Below are 18,867 nucleotides of genomic sequence, written 5' to 3' on the forward strand. Positions count from 1 at the left end.
ATGAAGGATGCAGTTGACAATCACACTTTTCCCCGAGGATCTCCCGCCATGGCAGCCTCACATTTTCTATTTCTGACCGCGTAGGAATTTTATTCTCATCTGCCTGCATTCCACCTCTCATCAAACGAAGGGGATGTCAGGGTCAGGGCCTGTGACCCCAGGACCCAGCCGGACACAGAACCTAAACACATTATCTGTAACATGGATCAGTTAATGTCGAAGGAAAGAATGTGTCCTCGGTTCTAAGCGGTGCAGAAAACTGCATTTGATGTGTGCTAAGTGGGATAAGACCTTAGTGACCAAAACCAAGAGATGCAGGCAGAGGCAGATGGGACAACGGGGCTTCCTGGACAAATTCTGCCCTGTTTGGTTCCACTCGGTGGATTTCCCTTTCTTATTTAGGGGAAATTCACATTAACAAAACTAACCCTTTTATTTTATTTTTAAGATTTTATTGGTAAGTAATCTCTACACCCCATATAGGGCTTGAACTTATGACCCTGAGATCAAGAATCACATGCTCTACCGGCTGAGCCCCCCAGGTGCCCCCCCCAAACTAATCATTTTAGAAGTGAGGATTCAGGGGCGCCTGGGGGGCTCAATCGGTCAAGCATCCGACTTCTGCTCAGGTCATGATCTCGCAGTTTGTGAGTTCGAGCCCTGTTGGGATTCTTGTTCTCTCTCTGTCTCTCAAAATAAACATTAAACAAATTTACAAAAAAAATTGATTTTTTAAAAGTGAAAATTCAGGGGCATTTGGTATATTCACTTTTCTGTGCAACTATCACCTCAGTAATTCCTAAAAAGGAACCCCATTCCCATCAGCCATCACCTCCCCCAGCTCCGGCCCCCACACCCAGCCTCTGGCCCCCACGAGCCCCTTCCTGGTCGTGGAGGAGCCTGTTCTCGACGTTTCTCACACACGGACTCACACCCGCGCGGCCTCCCGTGTCTGGTTCCCTCCCTGAGCGTCGTGTGTTCGGGGTCCGCCCGCGAGGCGGCGGGTGTGGGCGCCTCGCTCCTGCTCGCGGCCCGAGGGTCGTGCGCGTGCGCGGTGGACGCACCTGAGGGACGTGCGCATGCGCGGTGGACACGGTCCTCTGTGGGCATGCGCTGTGGACGCACCCGAGTGACTGCGCGTGCGCGGTGGACACGTGTGTGTCCGTTCACCTGTCGAGGGCACCTGGCTGCCGCGACTCTGGGCGTCGTGCTCTGTGCTGCTGTGCACGTGCGTGTGCTTGTTTTCAATGTGCGTGTTTGGGGACCCGGTTTCTTGAGCGCTGTACTGGTTTTTGAAATGATATAAATTGGTTGCTGGGGGACGTAACCTACGAGCCGCCATTCCCAGCCTCTCTATGAACAGTTGGCCGCCCTCGGGTCCTGCCGCTCGGGATGGCCACGGACCCCTGTGAGCACGTGAGGGGCTCCTCCCAGGCTGCTGCCCTCACCCCAGCCACCCGAGGCCCTGGCGCGGGGGTCTCCCGACACCTGTCACCGCCGCGAACAGAGGGCGGGCCCCTGAGGGTGGCTTGAAGGAGTGTGAGGCGAGGCGAGGGCACCCCACGCGAGCCCACCTGGTCTCCGTTCACGCCCACTGGCCTTCGTCACGCATCCAGCAAATATTCACCGAGCACCTACTATATGCCAGACACAGTGCTAGAAACATCCGTGAACAAGGCCAAGACCCCCGCCCTGGTGGGAGTGTGTTCTCAGCGGGGGCGATGGACAATAGGAAATAAGTAAATGGGAGAGCGCGATGCAAGTGCTACGGGGTGGGGGGAGTAGAACGGGGTAGGGGACTGAGGGGGTCCTGTGGTCCTCTGAGGAAGGTGGGATTTGAGCCGTTCTAAGGAGCGGGGCGGGCATTCCGGGCAGCGGGCGCAGTCCGTGCAAAGACCCTGGGGGCAGCACGAGGCCCGCGTGTTGGAGGCACCGGGAGGAGGCCCGTGTGGCTGGAGCAGAGCGGGGACGAGGGGAACATGGAGGAGTGGACGGGATGGAGGGAACGGGCCAGCGTGTACAGGGCCCTGGGGACTTTAGCGAGGACTTAGGCGGTTACACTGCCGAGGGAGGTGGGAGCCTCGAGTGCTGCGGGCAGAAGCGGGCGGGACCCGACTCGGGCGCTCACGGCCGCCCTCTGGTGGCCACGGAGGGGAGGCCGGATGGGGGCGGGGCGACGTGGGCCTGCGCGACCCTGCGGACCCGGGCGGAGGAGGCTGCCTGAGATGAGATGATGGGGTGGACTAGGTGGAGGCCCAGGACGGGGCACAGTAGGCAGATTTCGGATGTACTTTGAAAACTCTGGGGAGATTTCTGGATGGAATGGACATGGTAGTGAAACTGAGTCAAGGTCAAGGATTTTGGCCTGCACACCAGGGCAAGTGCCAATGCCCGGGGTGGGAGTGGGGCGACAGGACCGGGCAGCGTGGGGGTGCGCGTGGGCACATTCGGGGTCTGCAGCTGGGCGTGAGGTCCTGGGGTTGACCAGGGAGTGCCGTCTGCACACGGGGATGTGAGCGTACAAGGAGCACAGCCAGAGGGAAACCTGGGCCTGGGGTGTGGGGTATCGGGGAGGGGCAGGGGTCCCCGAGGCCGCATGACCAGGGAGTGTCCCGAAGGCAGATGGGGGACATCTTCGAGCCGTTCAGAGCACGTGCGATTGTGTCCAAGTGACTGGAGGCAGGGGCTGCGTTCCCCAAATTCCGGGAACTCTGCCGAAAGGGGCAGAAGGCCAGCTAGAGCTGGACAGTGGGACAGGGGTCTAGGGAGCACTGTCTGCGGGCCTGCGGGGCAGAAGCCAGTGGAAAGCGGGACAAAGTGAATCAGGAGTTAGGCGGACGCAACGCGGAGGCCGAGTAAGGGCGAGAGCTCAGGTGGGGGCCACCTGCGCGGCCGCCAGGGCAGGACCCCGGGGAGGGCGCGGCGGAAGCCGGCGGTGCAATGACAGGGGCGGCCGCCAGAGGGCGCAGCCTCCGCCTTCCCCGGGGGCCGGACTCCGGAGAGCCCTTGGGGACGGTCTGCGCTCCCCGCCCAAGCCACACCCGCCTTCGGGGCTCCGGAGATCGCTGGAATCTGGGTGTCCATGTCTTGGGAAGGGGTCCGAGACCCTCATCGGCTTCTCAGTGCTCCCGGGGGCGCCAAGCCCTCACCAAGCCCCCACCCCCGCCCGCCGCCTCCAGTCGGGAGCTGGCACGTGGCCGGCGTGCGGAACGTGGGCAGACCCACGGGCACAGGGGCCTGGCGGGGCACGGAGGGTGGGGTGGAGACGGCAGGGACGGGGGACCATCTGGGGAGGAACCCTGTCACGCCCACGAGCAGCCCCAGCGTCGCAGGCTGCCCTGCCGCCCAGCTCCCGGCGCCGCCGGAAGGGGGTGGGCGCGGGACGCCCCCGGGCGCAGTGTCACCGCGCCTCGGTTGCCGGGTAACGGAGCGGGAAGGAGGGGGACGCAGTTGCGCGGGGCGTGGGTGACATGGGACGGCGGCGCGCTCTACTTCGAGCAGCCCCCTCCCCAGGCCGAAGGGCTGAGGGGGCGTTAACTCTGCGGCCGCCAGGATCCGGGATTCAAGAGCCCGATGCCTCATTTTCTGCAGCAGGACGCTGGTGGCCCGGGGGCTACCCTGTCGAGGGGGACACAGTGACTCAGAGTTCTCAGCTTGGAGGCCAGAGGTGGGAAAGACCACACAGGCACCAGAGTCGGGTTTAAAAAAGGGCTTGTTTAATTAAATACAAGGAAAAGGCCAGGCAGGACAGGGGAAGGGGGGGGCGCCACCTGAAAGCACGAGTCCCTTGGGCCCTCCCCCCTCCCTCCCCTTGAGATGCCACCGCGAAGTGGCTGAAACTAGGTCCCAGTGACCTCCAGGTCCTTGGGGGAGGAGGGGCCCAGGTCGGTCCGGGGCCCTGGACGCTGAAGAGGGTCCAGGGATGAGTGGCCCTCAGACCTGCAGTTTGTGTCCCGCAGAGACACCGGCCGGGGGTGGGGCAACCGGGAGAATGTCCATGAAGACACAGGAACAGGGACCCCGCCTCTGCCCCCGCAGACTAAGGCATCTCACCGACACTGCTGGCAAGGGGGGGTTAAGGGCACAAACGCACCAGCCCTGCGAAGAGCGCCCAGAGACTGGGTGAGACGGCCCCCTCCCAGCCCAGCTCCAAAGGGCTTCCCTGGCCTTGTCCCCAGGACCCCCGGCACCCACCCCCATGCTGCCAGGCCAGGTCCAGTCCACACCAACGCCATCCAGACCCCCAGCCCCCACTGGGGAGACAGAAAGGTTCTGGAACACACGTGAGGGCCACAAGCCTCCTGTGGCCGACGGTGGGAGACAGGCCCTTTCAGGGTCTTCGGACAGGGGCCCCGGGGCCTCTCCCGCTCTAGGGCGCCGTCCTCAGCCCCCACCCAAAATGAAATCCAGCCGAAGCCACGGTGGGCAGACACAGGGAGGGGCCGTGCCGCTTACCCCCGCCCCCCAAGTACGGGTCACACAGACATTCCCTCCCCAACACCCACACCCCCTGAGGACAACGGACCACCCATGGGGCCCAGATCAAGAAAGGGATTGGCGCCTGAAAAAATATTCTCTCCGGTCCAAAAAAGCAAGCTATCCCATGGGGTTCAGGGGTCAGCCCTCATGCTTCCTGCCCTTGCAAAGCAGGACCTCAGCCTCTGGTCCAGGGGCCACGCGACCAGGGGACCTGCAGGGAAGGGCTGCCCGATGCTCAATGACTGTCATGGTCCCAAACAGGAGGGATTGATTGTCACATGATGCTGTGGAAGGCCAACGCTGCCACCCTGGCGGGAGCAGTCCTCACTCACACACTCACACACCCGCCCTGAGGGGGTCAGCTCCCCGCCCCCTCCTTCCTACCAGCAGAGACAGGAAAATAAATAAGCAGGCATCTGCCCCAGCCCATGTCACCCGCCTCGCCTCAACGAGAGTCCAAATGCTCTTTGGAAGAACCCCTTTCTCTCCCTCCCTACCCCAGTTTTAGGAGCAAAACCTGGACCCTACTGCCTCCCCCCTCCCCACCCTGCCCCCACTGCTGGGGGGGCTGGGCGGCAGGGCAGACTCTGTGGACACCTGAGATTGAGTACCCGGATGGGGGCGGCTGGGGCCGCACCCCAGTTCCCTGAACGTCTCCAATGGCTTTCAGTGGGGTGAGGGGCCCCGGGCCGGGTGGGGGTGGGGCCGCGGGAACCCCTGGTTCATCTATGGCTCTTTGCACACATCATCCCAACCTGGAGAGGGGGCCTGGGGGGCCAAGTCTGAGCACTGGTTATGTGCCGCTTTCCTGGGCCGCTCCCCCCAGACCCACCCTCTCCAAAGCAGGGAGGTGGCGATGGGGGGAGGGGAGTGCCTGACGGCTGCCCACCTGGGGTTCCCGTTTAACACATAGGAAGAGTTATCCAACATGGCTATTTACAGACACGGGGCCCCAGCCACCCCTCCCGAGGGCCACCTCCCCCCCACCCCCCAGTGTCGGGGACGCTGGCTGTCGCTCCGTGGCCCTCCCCGGGCTATGGACAGCAGGCGTTTTGCTGGTGCTCCAGGCCCAGGCCCAGCAGGGGTGCGGCAGGGCGGGCTGGACTAGGGCCCTACAGGCCAGAGGGGGCCGGGCTGGGCGCGGGGCTGGGCGCGGGGCTGCCGGCCAGGCTGCAGGGCAGCGAGTCGCTGGGTGAGGCGCTGCGGGCGCCCGGGCGCCGGAGCAGTTCCGGGCGGAAGCCGGGGTGGCGGCGCGCGTGCTTGGTCAGGTGGTCGCTCCGGGTGAAGCGCTTGGAGCAGAGCGGGCAGGGAAAGCGCTTCTCGCCGGTGTGCGTCCGGTGGTGGCGCGCCAGCTCGTCGGAGCGCGCGAACTTCTTGTCGCAGCCAGGCCAGTCACAGGCAAAGGGGCGTTCACCTGGGCAGAGGAGGCAGAGCACAGGCAGCGCGGTCAGTGGCGGGGGGCGCGGGGGGCGGCAACTCGTCTCCCCCTCCACCTGCTGCTAGAGCCTGAACCCCGGCTGTGAATTTAAAACGCGGAAGTGTGCAATGGGAAGCCCCGCTCATTTCCAGAATCCCTAGTTAGTATTCCTGCCCTGTATGTCCTATGAACTTGTAGCAATTCCACGAGCAGTTTCCGTGCGTTAAAAGCAGCCCCGGCAGAGGCTGCCCCCCCCCCCCCGCCGCCGTGGCTGGGTCTCGCGGTGCACAAGCCGCACACACGTGTGCGCCTGCTCAGGACGCACGCGGGGGCTTTGCAGGGGCTTCTCCCCATGCGAATGGGCCCTGCGGCCCCCACAGCCACCTCCGCTCCCTCTGGAGAGCACAGGGGGCTCTGGTTAGCGCTCTCCTTTGGAGAATGATCCCCAGGGACGCAGCAAAGTCGCTGTGGGGGTGTCTGGGCAGATTCCCGTGGCCCAACCACCCACTGACCCTGCGGCCCCTCTACAGGCAGAGAACACGTGAAGGGCCCTTAGCGCCACCTGCAGCCCACACGCCGGCAGAGGGAGGCCCAGGCTGAGAACGCCGCCGGGAAGGGGAGGGCCTGGGCCTGGAGGCCACGGCCACTGGCCTCACCCCGCCCCCACGGAACAGCCGGGAGGGGAGGGGAGGGGCGGGGCGGGCCGCCACCCGGCGACTTCCTCTGCAGACCCCTCCCACCTCCCCGGCTGGCCTCGCCCATCCTGCCGCGAACTGAACAGAGCTGCCGGGCATGAGCGCCAGTCCCCACCCACCCCTCACCCACCCCTCGTCTGGAGCCTCTCCCCCAGAACCCTTCAGCCAGACCCCCTGCGAGTACTGTCCGCATGTCCCCGGCTGACCCGGGGGCGCCGAGGGCCCCATCTGTACACAGGGTCCACCGCGGACCCCGCCACGCCCCAGATCAAGGGGTGGTAAGCATCCTGGAGCTTACACCCTGTGCCCGCGCCCGGCACCCCGGACCCTGGACTCCCCAGGTGTTGCTTCGTCCAGGAGTTCTGGAGGGTGTGTGTGGTGGGGTGTGGACACCGAGCCGTGGTGCCCACCCCGCTGTGCCACAGACACCCTTTGTGGCATTGGATGGAGCCCCACGTAGGAAGGGAGAGCTCTGGAATCGTAGGAAGCCACTGGGGGGGGGGTCAGATCCTGGGCCCTGCGATGATCCAGGCTGACCTCGTCTCAGGGAACACACACCCAGAAGAGGGTGCACGGCCTAGGATCAGAGAAAGGGCCCCCAAACAGGATGGACAGGGGAGCGGGGAGGTAACCGGGAGCCAGCAGGAAGGACCACGGACAGACCTGCGGCCATGGGGGGAACAGGGTGTGAGCTCTCAGGGTGGGCCAGGAGCATCTCCGCTCTGAAGGTTAAGGGGCTGTCCTGGGGAGAACGGCTTGGGGGGGGCGGGGGGCAGGGTGGAGCAGGGGTCAGAAGAGGCAGAAGGGTTCCTGCCGTCTCCCAGGGCCCAGGAAAGAGCTGGATCAAAACCTCCCCTCCCCCGTCCCTTCTTCCTGGCAACCCCCAGCGCCAGAGGAGGAGGTAGAGTCCAGCGGTGCCCCCGCGAAGACTTCTTGTGGGTTACCTGTGCGTCGTGCTCACGGCTGCGGCAGGACGTGCCCCAGGGGCCTGTGAATCCAGGTATGCTTCCCACCTACCCCCGGGAAAGGCCACACAACTGTGCCCAAGACCTCGCGGACCCCAAGTCTCTGGGGCTGCACCCTTCCCTGGAACAATCCAGAAGGCAGAGGGAGGGATCTCAGCAAGGACATCCTCTACGGAACCACGCAGCTCCAAGTCGCCTGGGAAGGGACCCCCACCCCACCTGGACGGCGGAAAGCTTGGATCTGACAGTTCCCGAGGGCCGCGGTCTGGGGGAGGGGCGCCCGGGTTTTGGAGGCGGGGCTGCTGGCTCTAGACCAGACCTGGTGCGAGGGGAGCGGCGCCCCTTCGGAGGGGCGCAGTCCTGTCGCCATCTTGCAGGGCGCAGGAGGGGCGGGAGGGGGGCTGCGTCCCGCGGCGGGCGCGCCCCGCAGCTGGCTCACTTCCCCATTTCGGGCCGCCGGGCTGGTACCCGCCCCCCGCCCCCCCCCCCCCCCCCCCCCCCCCCCCCCCGGCAGTTCTACTTTGCAGCGAGCAGGTTGCGAGAGCCGTGCCAGCGCCCACTGGGGCAGGACGCAAGCAGCCGCCGGGAGCACAGCTGCCGCACGTAGCCCGGCGGCGGCGGGGCATCCGCAGCCCCGCCGGCGCGCTCACGTGGCCCCGCTCCCGCGGGGGCGGGGGCGGGGGCCGGGGTCGGCCCGCCGCGCCGCCTGGACGCCTGCCAGCCCCGCCGCACACCCAGTTGCTGGGGAGCTCACGTGCACACGCGGGTGGCGGGGACCTGGGCGCGGAGGCTTCCCGCCCCCACAACGTGGAGCGAATGCCTGCGAGATACCAGGCCCTGTCACCTCCCACAGCCCACTAGCCAGGAGGTGGGTGGGGGATTCATCAGGAAGCTCAGGGCTGGAGGGACCCAGGTACGCGGGGACCCCAGGTATGCCCGGCGGCCCCACAGCGGCCTGGAGCAGGGACCGGAGGAAGATGTGGTGGGCGGGCCCCTCGTGGACATGACCTTTTGACTTGGGCTGAGCTGACCTCGGGACAGTGGGAGCCACCAGGGTGCCATGCAAGCTCAGGAAAATGGAGAACGAGGGGCCCTGAGACCCGGTACAGGACAGAGCAAAGGCGTCCCAGAGCCAGGCCAGCTTGGCCCGCATGGGGTGGGTGCTCCCCCCCCCCCCAGGGGCCGGGGCCAAGGACCAGGGCTCTGACAAGCACCTTTCACCATGACCCCCTGAGGTCATCCCCAGGGGTAGGGAGGGCGTGTGCCTGGCAGAGGGCCCTTGCACAAATGCCACCTAGAAGGTGGACTGCATGGGGGGGCACGAGGGAGGGCGCAGTCTCCGAGAGCCACAGAAGGCTGGGGCTACCTGAGGACGGCCCCTGAGTAGTCCAGAAAGGACCCAGAGGGCAGCTCTGGAAATACAGCAGGAAGGTGGAAATAGATGGTAAGGTCTGGGGAGCAGGGCGGGGGCCCCCCTTCAAGCAGCCATTATGGCTTTACAGAGACCAGCCCGTGAAGGCTTGTCTCTTCTGTGATTTTATTTCGTAGTGCCTAAGTGATCTCCACCCTCGACGTGGGGCTCGAACTCACCCCGAGATGAAGTCTCATGCTCCACCTACTGAGCCAGCCAGGCGCCCCTGTTCCGTGATTTTATTATTTTTTTAATTTGTTCGAGAAAGAGAGCGTGTGCGAGCCGGGGGGGGGCAGAGAGAGAGAGAGAGAGAGAGTCCCAAGCAGGTTCCGTGCTGTCAGCGCAGAGCCTGACCCGGGTTCCATCCCAGGAACTGTGAGATTATGACCGGAGCCAAGATCAAGAGTCGGACGACTGAGCCACCAAGATGCCCCATGTTCTGTGATTTTAAACACCCCTGGCCCCCAAAGCCACGCTTACCGCCTCCCCGCCCCCACTCCGCCTGTAGCTTTCCCTTTCAGGCCCAGCGTGGTGGCCACAGACGCACCGCCCAGCCATCCCAGCCCCTCAGCTTGGCCCGCGTGGGACCTGGCAGCAAATCCCAGCAGTTACCCCTTCAAAGTACCTCCAGACCCCAGCCTGGCTCTAGCCCCCAGCTCTTGCCTGGCCTGGTGCAGTAGCCCATAAGCTTGTAGCGAGCTGCCCAGTCTGCGCTCTGCCCGCCGCTCTGCCCGCTGCCCTCCCAGAGCTACTCCCCGATCCAGGGTCAAGGCCGAAATGTTTACCTTGACCCTCCACCCTCCGGCGGCTTCTCTGCAGCCCCACCAACTATCCCCCGTCCTGATGCCTGGAATGTCTCCCCGCCACTCTGCCCCTTCTCTGCACAGCGTCACCCCAGCACCGGTCAGCGGGTACACTCCGCTGTCCCCTTTCTCAGCTTCGCTCACCTTGTGCTTAGCGTCTCCAAGGTGTGACATCTGCCCCCTCACCTGACTGCCAAGCTGAGGGCGCGGCCTGGCAGGCCGTGGGCACCTGACGCATCTGTGGGGAGAGTCTACAGGCTGGGCGACCAAGCTCGGGCTGCGGCCTAACCTCGAGGCAGGGGCTTTCACTACCATTTATTTAAAGGTCCAGTCACTTGCAGCCTCTTCCTCCTTGAACACCCACACCGCCATCGCTCACTTCACACCCAGACTGGCATCTTTGGCACAGGGGGCTCCTGGTGCCTGGGGATGAGGGGCTAACACCCTACACCCCCCCCCCCCCCCGCACGAGTGATGAGGAGAACAGGTCTGAGCAAGGGGACAGGGAGGGCCGGCCCTCCAGCCCTCCCTAGGCTGGCAGCCGGCTCCTGGAACTGGTATCACTTGCCAGCTCCAGGGCCATCTGGGCACCTTTATCAGGGAGCCTGGGTGGGGGGTGGTTATCACCCCGCACAGCGGTGGGGGCCCTCCTGCACCCCCCAGTTAGGGCACCACCTGAAGTCTGTTCCAGCTGCTTTCGGCACCCTGCCTGCTCGAGGATGGAGCTGGGTGGAGCCCGCAGGCCACACCCACCCCCTCCGGCCCCTGGCACTGCCCTACCCTGCCCCCCAGACGCCACCAGTCTACCGAGCCGCACCTGTCCTTAAAGGAGCTCACAGATCTGCCAGGGGGAGACGGTGGGGTCTGCTGTCTGCTCAGCCCTGGGAGGGCGATGCCTCATCCAGGATGTCCCATCCTGGCCTCAGTTTCCCCACCTGCCTCTCCCCTGGGGGCCTCTTCAGCAAAGAATACCTCCTCTGCCGCCCTGCCTCCCCTTGGGCTGCTCAGTCAGAAAAGCTAGGGTTCCGCCTAGCCACCCCCCACGCCCTGGGTCCTGGGGCTTCTTACTTGGGACCCAGTGTGTGGGTCGGCCCACCCCTCTCCCGCCCCTACAGCTGCCCTCCTCAACCCCTCTCCCGGGCCCTAATCCCTGCTCCATAAACGGATTTTCCTCTGCAAAGCCGGGCCTGCCTTCCTCCCCACCCTCCACCCTGCCCTTGGGATTAAATGGAACCCTTCACCTCCTCTGACCCTCCCCATCTCACTGGTCTCCATCAGAACTCCTGCCCCAGGGCCCTTGCCCCCATCCCCCGAAGCCAGGGCGTGGCCCCCTCTCCGGGGACACACCCCTTCCTGCCCCACCAGACCCCATGCTCTCAGCTGAGAGGCCTTTCTCCCTCGGGCTGCTGTCACCCCCTCCCCAGGTTCCAGAGCGTCAGAGCACAAGGGCTGCGTCAGTACCTGCACAGGCTGGATGTCCACCTAACACTCCTCAAGCCTAAGGAGATAGGGTTTTAGAGAAAAACAGGGGCTCTCTCCTGGGGGGGTGACCTTGCAACCCCCCCAGGAGACACTTGTCACTGGTCGCAACTGGGAACGCTCCTGGGATTCTTGGGATTGAGTGGCCAAGGCCAGGGACGCTGCAGAAGCCCCCAAGGTGCCCAGGACGCCCGGCAGAGAATCTCAGCTGTGCCCCGGGGATCAGACCTTGACCCAGAAGCTCCACTTCCAGATCTGAGTCTTTCTCGCCAGGAAGGAGCCTGAGACCCCAGAAGGCGCGGGGCTCATTGCGTGCTCGGCGCTGGGGGCTCTGGGGCAGGGGAGCAGTCCGGATCTGGAGGTTGGGAGAGCAGGGAGCAGCCAGCCAGCCTCTCCTCCCACCCCCGCCCCATCAGCCTCTCATCTCCGTATCCATAGCAACAGCGTCAACTTCTCCTGAAGCTTCCGAACTGCCTGCCCACCCCACACAGAGCTGGGGCTGCAGGCCAGACCCGGGGGGGGGGGGGGGGGGGGGGCGCACAGCACATCCTGCCCCTGCAGCTCGGTGGCCCTCCCAAAGACTCCCTGCCCTCCCGGCCTCACCACCCCCACGCCACGTGGAGAAAGGGCGACGGGGGTCCCACGCTGGACTCGGGCCAGGCACCTGATCGCAGTCTGTTCATCTGTAAAATGGAGCTAGGCTGGGATCGGGATTCATTGCCTTTACGGAGAGTGAACCTCAGCGAAAAGCGGGGGGGTGGGAGGGGAGGGCAGGACTCTCTCCCAAAAGCCCTCTGGGGACGGCTCAGCAGACAGCTAGTGGAATTATTGTTCCTTGTCACATCTGTCCCCAGGCCAGTCCCTGGGAATGGGCAGCACCAAGCTAGCCTCGGGACCCGGGACAAGCATGGCTTCTGCACCCCCAAGCCAGGCATAACAGCAGCCACCTCTCCACCAGGGGCCAGAAAAGCTACGCAGGGCTTCGTGGTCCTGGGGCGTCAGGACACCCCGAACCTGCAGGCTGAAGCAGACAGGTGCCCGAGACCCTCGAGAAACAGCACGAGGGGTGTCTGTCCAAGTCCGGGGCTGACAGTCTCAGGAACGGTCAGTCGGTCCAGGAGCTGTGTCCTCTGGGGCCACACGCCATTATCACAAAGAAGACTTTGGGACAGGGCATCCCAGAGCCACAGCCCACGGGGCTAGGGACCCTCCCCTGGGACACCCCCGGCTGGGCCTTGTGAGCCTAAATTTCTCATTTAAAACACGGATGACAACATGGCCGTCCTGGCCCCAGCAAAGAGTCCCTCCTTCCCCCCGGGACTTACGGAGCCGGCCACCACCGCCTGGGGGCCTAGGGAGCCTCTGAAAGAGTCCAGGGCGCCCCGGAGGAGTGTGTCCCGGGAGCTGCCTAGGAGGTGGCCTGGGCGCCCCCTTCAACGGACCCAGAAGGGAAAAAACAAGTCAGCGCACCGAGGCCTCGCCACGCAGCGTTCACCTAGGGCTGGTGACGGGACAGGAGGAGGAGCCCAATGGGAGAAACGGGGTCCCTCTCTGGACGGTCGCCCACTCCAGCACCCCCACTGTTCAGACAGGCCAACCCACCCAGAATGAGCCAGGGCTCTGCTCTGACCCAGCCCTCCTCCCAGAGAGGAATCTCCCCTCAGAGCCACATAAAGATGCCTACCCGTCTTCACTGACCCCCGGGGGGGCCTCACACACATCTCAGTGCCTCCAAGTGTAGACAGGGCCAGGGACTGCTCGGGAGAGGACGGTGGCCCCAGGAGGAGACGCAGACCCCACCCCAAGTTGGCCCTGGCTCTCCTATCCTGTCTTACGCTCACAAGCCAGCAGAGACTGTAAGTCCCCGTGGACAGAATGAGGACTGAGCAGGGAGGAGGGTGCCTGGCATCTGAGGGCCTGCAAGTGACCTGGGGCTGCCCCACCGTGTCCCCCAGGACACCAGGGCGGCCAGCCCTGCTTTCCTGCGCCCTCTCCACAATCAGAGTGTGTCCACAGAGCCCGTGTTGCGACATGATCCTCAGGGACGTTCTGGAGGCAGAATTTCACGCGCCCTTTATACAGATGGAAAAACTGAGCTCGGGTAACAGGCCTGGTGCTGGAGAGTGACAGGGCTGAAATCCAAGGGCATCCTCACAGCCCATCGCCAGGGCAGGACCGCCTTCCACACTCAAACCCAGGCGGGCCATGGAGACCCACCTTCCCCCTGACAGCCCCAACCCAATCTAGCCCCCCAATCCAGCCGGGAGACCATTTTCAGCGCCAAGGGTGGGGGACCCGGGAGGGGGTGACAGAAAGGATGATGACGGCGCCCCCCTGGGGCTCCTCCAGCCGTCCCCCGCAGCCCCCTATCCCCCCCGCCGGGCTGTGAGGGGTGACAAGTGTCGCTAACCCTGCCCCCAACCCTGCCTCCTAACGCTGTGAGGACCTAACACCCTCAAGAAGCCCTTTCCAAATCCCTCCCCCGCCCCCCGACTCTGGCCCCAACCCACACTCCCAGCCCCGCCCTCCGCCCTATTAAAACTCAGGGGGGGAAAAAACGTGCGGGGCAACCCCCACCCCGGCCCCCGCGCCTCTGGGGTGAATCCTCGATGCCATCCCGGAGGCGGCGGCGCGGCTCCTCCTCCCTCTCCAGACAGGGAAACTGAGACAGGGAAGGGAAGCCACAACCGTCTCGGAGCTGCGTGCTCCCGCCACAGTATCCACCTCCCAGACACGAACGCCACAGGACACTGAGGAACGGAGCCGGGGGCAGGGGACGGCCCGGGGGCCCCGATCCCGCCCACGGACCCCGGCGCGCCGCGCGCCCCGAGAGCGCCCGCAGCCAGCACCGTCGCGCCCGCCAACGGCGCGCCGCCCGACCGCGTGGCCGCCACGCCCCCTGCGCGCGCCCCACCCACCGAGGCCCCGCCCTCCCGGCCGGCGCGGCGGCGGCCCGGGCGCGCCCCCCTCCCCGCCCCCCACGCGCCACGCAGTTTTGGGGTCCCGGAGGGGGAAGGGGCGCGAGGGGCGGCGCGCGCGCGGGCCAGGGGGCGGGCTCACCTGTGTGTGTCCGCAGGTGCGACTTGAGGTGCGAGGACTTGTAGTACGCCTTGGCGCAGCCCGGGAAGGGACAGCGGTGGCTCTTGGCGGCGGCGGGCGCGGCGCCGGGGGCGCGGCCGGAGGACGGGGACGAGGCGGCCGAGGAGGAGGAGGCGGGCGAGGCGCCCCCCGGGGCGGCGCCGGGCCCGCTGCGCAGGTCGGCCAGGATGCTGGCGGCCAGCAGGTGGGGCGCGGCGGCGGCGGCGGCGGCGGCGGCGGGGCCCGGGCCGGAGGCGGCGGGGGGCGGCGGGGGCGGCCCCGGGGGCCCGGGCGGGGCGGCCTCGCGGCGCGGCGCGCGCACCTCCAAGCCGGCGGCGGGGCCCGCGCCCTCGGGGCCCGGCCGCCCGCGGTGCACCACCGCGCCCGAGGAGATGGCCATGAGCACGTCGGCAGCGAAGTAATCCACGCACGCCACGGCCGCCGACATGCCGGGCAGAGGCGCGCGGCGCGGGCCGAGCGGGCTGAAAGGAGGCGGCGGGAGCGGCGCCCGTCCGGCCGGCGGCGGCTGCTCGAGTGCGGGAGGCGGAGGAGGAGGAGGAGGAGGAGGAGGCCGGCGCGCGCCGCCGCCGCCGCCGCCCGCGCTCGGCCCGCCCCGCCCCGCCTGACGCGCCCTGACGCACCGGAGCCCGCGGGGGCGGCCGCGGCCCGCCCCGCCCGGAGGACGCCCCCTCGGGGCGCGCGGCCACGCCCCCCGCCCGGCGCGCCCTCCGCGGCCCTGCCAGTCGCGCGCGGCCGCCGGGGGCGGGGTCCGGGCCCGAGGAGCCGCCCCCGGCGCGCCCACTCCTGCCCCGGAGCGCGCCCCCGCCTGCTTCTCCGAGCGCGCCCTCCGCACGCGGGGCCCCCGGCCGGAGACCCCGCCTCCGTAACCCGCGGCGCACGCCCCCGGGCCCTTCTCGGAGTACCCCCTCCCCACACCGGCAAGCTCCGCCCTTCCCCGGTAGGAGCCTCCCTCCCGGGAGCGCTCCGCCCCGTCCCGGCACGCCCCTCCCTCCCTCCCCGGACGGCCCCACCCCCTCCCGGCGCAGCCCTCCCTCCTCGGCGCGCGCCCCGCCCCCCCGCGGGCGCGCCCACCCCACACCAGGGCGCGCGGCCGGCGGGAGCCCGCCCCTTCCCCGGACGCTTCCACCCCGGCCCCGGGCGCGCCCCCGTTCTCGATGGGGGAGGGCTTCGCTCCCCACGTGGCCGGGTGGGGGTGCGGAAGCGGCCAGCCCCGCCCCCCGGCCACGTGCGCGACCCTTCCCCCCCTCTTCTCTTCCCTGACCTGGGCCCTGCGGGACCGCGCTCCCCTTCGTTCCTGCGCCCCCTCTGCCGTCGTCCCTTTCTCCTTCCCCGGAGCCCCGGGCTGGGCAAGGGAGGAACGGGGCGCCCCGCCCAGTGAACCTGCGCTCGCCTTTCTTCCTGCGCCCCGCTCGGAAGGCACTTGTGCGCACCTCACGAGGGGTGGGGCGGGCCGGTGTCCGCTGGAGGCGGCGCGGGGTCGGGGGGCCGGGAAGGGGAGCCGGGTGGGATTGCAAAGGGCCGGGCTCGGGACGCCTCGGCGAGGCAGAGCCTTCCGGCCCGGCCGGTACACAAGGGTCGGGGACGTCGTTCCCAGGCGCTGGGCGGGGATCCCCGGGACTCGGATGGGGAAGGTGGGGCCTGTGGAAGCCCCGAGGACGTCCAGGCCCGGTAGTTCGACAGCAGCGAGGGCGCAGATGGCCGGGGGCAGCCTTAACAGCAGTCCGAGGCGGGGGTGACGCGGAAGTGGGACGACAGGGTGGCCCCCTCCCTGGCGACCGCGGCCCCTTCCAGGCTGGCTGTGGGGCCCTTGCAGTGGCCAGGGTGGGCTCCTGGGAGCAGAACTGCTTGCCCGCGTACGGACAGAGGCCGGAACGCGGGCCCCATCCTTGACTCTGTCTTCCCTCAGACCCTCTGCGCCCACCCCTACCCTGCACGTGGCTGTACGGAGGATGCGGGAGAGGGATTCAGGGTAGACTACAGGCCGCAGAGGTGACCGGCCAGGCCGTGGACTATCCAGTCGGGCACCTGGTGGGTACTGGGAGCCCTCGTTCCTGACGCCCCGGGCCCCCTGGGCCGGGTCCCCAGCCCCCCACCAATACAGCAGCCCTCAGGGGCCTTAGATACCCCCCCCCACACCTCCATAGGTGCTGCCCAGTCTACACAGCAAGGGATCTCCAAGCTCAGACAAGGCAAGAAGCACTTTGAGGCTCCCCCACCCACAGCTTGCACCCGGCGCCCAGGGAGCCAGCGGGGCAAGAAAGAAGCCAGGAATCATTTGTTGCTTCCGGGGATCTTTATTGAGCTCCGAGCCATCCCCCCAGCAGCTTCCCCTCGAGGGGCTCAAGTGAGCTGGGAGTCCGCTAAGGGCACAGGTGCAGAGTGAAGAAAGAGGGGGGCAGGGTGGGGGAAGGCCGTATGGCCGGGGCCACACACAGGGCAGCTGCAGGGAAACTGGGCAATGGCTGAGGGGGCACCTTCTCCGCAGAGTGTGGGCAAAGCGGTCGGGGCTGCATCCTGGGTGCCCCCAGCGCTGTGGCCCCGCACAAGGCATTACACCCGGCCATAATCGGGATCTGTCGGCCGTGCGGTGCCGTCGGGGCCTGGCCTCAGTGTAACCGGCACAGCTGGGCCGCCCCCGCCCCGTTACTGTCCTCACTGCCTGGCTCTCACCAGGCTACAAGACCCAGGCAGGGCAGGGGGCAGTCACTAGCTGTGGAGGGGCGGGGCTCCTGGGGGCACAGGAGAGCGGAGAGGCCCCAGACGTGTGCCCACAGGGAAGGTACCCCAGCTAAGTCAGGTTCAGAATCAAGGCTCCAGGGTACGAATGTGTGTATGTGGACACGTGTACCTGTGTATATACATGCTGGAATGGCCCCATCTTTTTTTTATTAAGTGAAGACTTTTTGTTTTAATAGTCATTTATTTTTTTAAATATTTTTATTTATTTCTAGGAGAGAGAGAGAGAGAGAGAGAGAGACAGCGTGAGCAGGGGAGGGTCAGAGAGAGAGGGAGATACAGACTCTGAAATAGGCTCCAGGCTCTGAGCTGGCAGTCAGCACAGAGCCCGAAGCGGGGCTCGAACCCACGAACCGCGAGATCATGACCTAAGCGAAAGTAGGACGCTTAACCGACTAAGCCACCCAGGCGCCCCTTTAATAGTTATTTTTAATGTTTATGTATTTTGAGAGAAGGGAGGAGGGGCGGGGGGGGGGGACAGGGAAAGAAGGCAGGTTTTGTGCTGTCAGCCCAGAGCCCAGCTCGGGGCTCAATCTCATGAATGAATCATGGGATCATGACCTGAGCTGAAGTCAAGGGTCAGAGGCTTGACTGACTGAGCCACCCAGACACCCGTTTTAATAGTACATTCTATACAAGTCAACTTTTTTGGGAACCCATGTGTCTGTATTATTCTTTTTAAATGTCAGCAAGTACCTACAAAGCCCAATTACAGGCCACGTCTCATTTCTTTTTTATACTTTTCTATATGAAAATTTACTTTCTAAATAAATCCCTCCCACTGAAGTGTAGACTGGACTCCAGGACTCCAAAGATCAGATCAGGGAAGGGGAGGGCAGTAGCCTGACTGTGGGAAGGCCTGGCAGCCGCCACCTTAGCCAGGTGGTCAAGATCAAAGTCCCCCTCAGGGTGATGTCTGGGGAGCATCAAGGACTCTTGATGGGAGTGACAATAAGAGACCTCGACTCTGTTCTTCCCCAAGACCTATAACCCCCATGTAACCTCAGGCAAGCCCAGGTTAGGGGACATCTTAACAAAACACCTGACTAGTCCCCAAAACTGTCAAGGTCATGAAAAACAAGGACCATGAAGAAGTGTCATATTTTAAGACTAAGGAGACAGAATGGGTGAACGGCGTGTGAGATGCTGGGACAGAACGGGGAGACTGGAATACAGGCTGGAGTACAGTTAATGCTAATACATACAAGTGAATTTCTTGGTTCTGACAAGATATTAACATGAGGGGCACCAGGTGAACCATAGATGGGACTCACTGCTGTCTTCTCTGGTGAGCCCGGAGTATTCGGAGATGAAGGGTTTTTTTTAAATGTTTATTTATATATTTTTGAGAGAGACAGAGACAGCAAGATGGGGAGGGGCAGAGAGAGAGAATCCCAAGCAGGCTCCGTGCTGTCAGTGCAAAGCCCTATGTGGGGCTCAATCTCAGGAACCATGAGATCATGACCTGAGCCCAAATTAAGAGCTGGACACTCAACTGACTGAGCCCCCAAGGCATCCCTGAAATTTTAAGTAATGTCTACACCCAACATGGAGCTCGAACTCACAACCCTGAGATCAAGAAGTTGCAGGCTGCACTGGCTGAGTCAGCAAGGTGCCCCCCAGATGAAAATTTTATTTAACTAAATTATTTTTAATGTTTATTTATTTTTAAGAGAGAAAGAGAGAGACAGAGTGCGAGCAGAGCAGGGACCAAGAGAGAGGGAGGCACACAATCTGCAGCAGCTCCAGGCGAACCCACGAACCGCGAGATCATGACCTGAGC

At 65.1% G+C, this 18,867-nt stretch overlaps 1 protein-coding gene across 1 annotated transcript; it reads right to left on the reverse strand.

Annotated features, from left to right (window-relative positions):
* Positions 1-3,694: 3,694 nt before the first annotated feature.
* Positions 3,695-14,921, reverse strand: KLF16 (Kruppel like factor 16). Its single transcript, XM_039248143.1, has 2 exons — positions 14,310-14,921; positions 3,695-5,893 (listed from the first exon to the last, which is right to left on the reverse strand). Exons 1-2 carry the CDS (start codon positions 14,773-14,775, stop codon positions 5,592-5,594), a joined length of 768 nt encoding a protein of 255 aa, XP_039104074.1. The 5' UTR covers positions 14,776-14,921; the 3' UTR covers positions 3,695-5,591.
* Positions 14,922-18,867: the final 3,946 nt, after the last annotated feature.

The sequence above is a fragment of the Hyaena hyaena genome, unplaced genomic scaffold, assembly GCF_003009895.1.
Source record: "Hyaena hyaena isolate Hyena2069 unplaced genomic scaffold, ASM300989v1 scaffold_302, whole genome shotgun sequence".
Taxonomy (NCBI): Eukaryota; Metazoa; Chordata; class Mammalia; order Carnivora; family Hyaenidae; genus Hyaena; species Hyaena hyaena.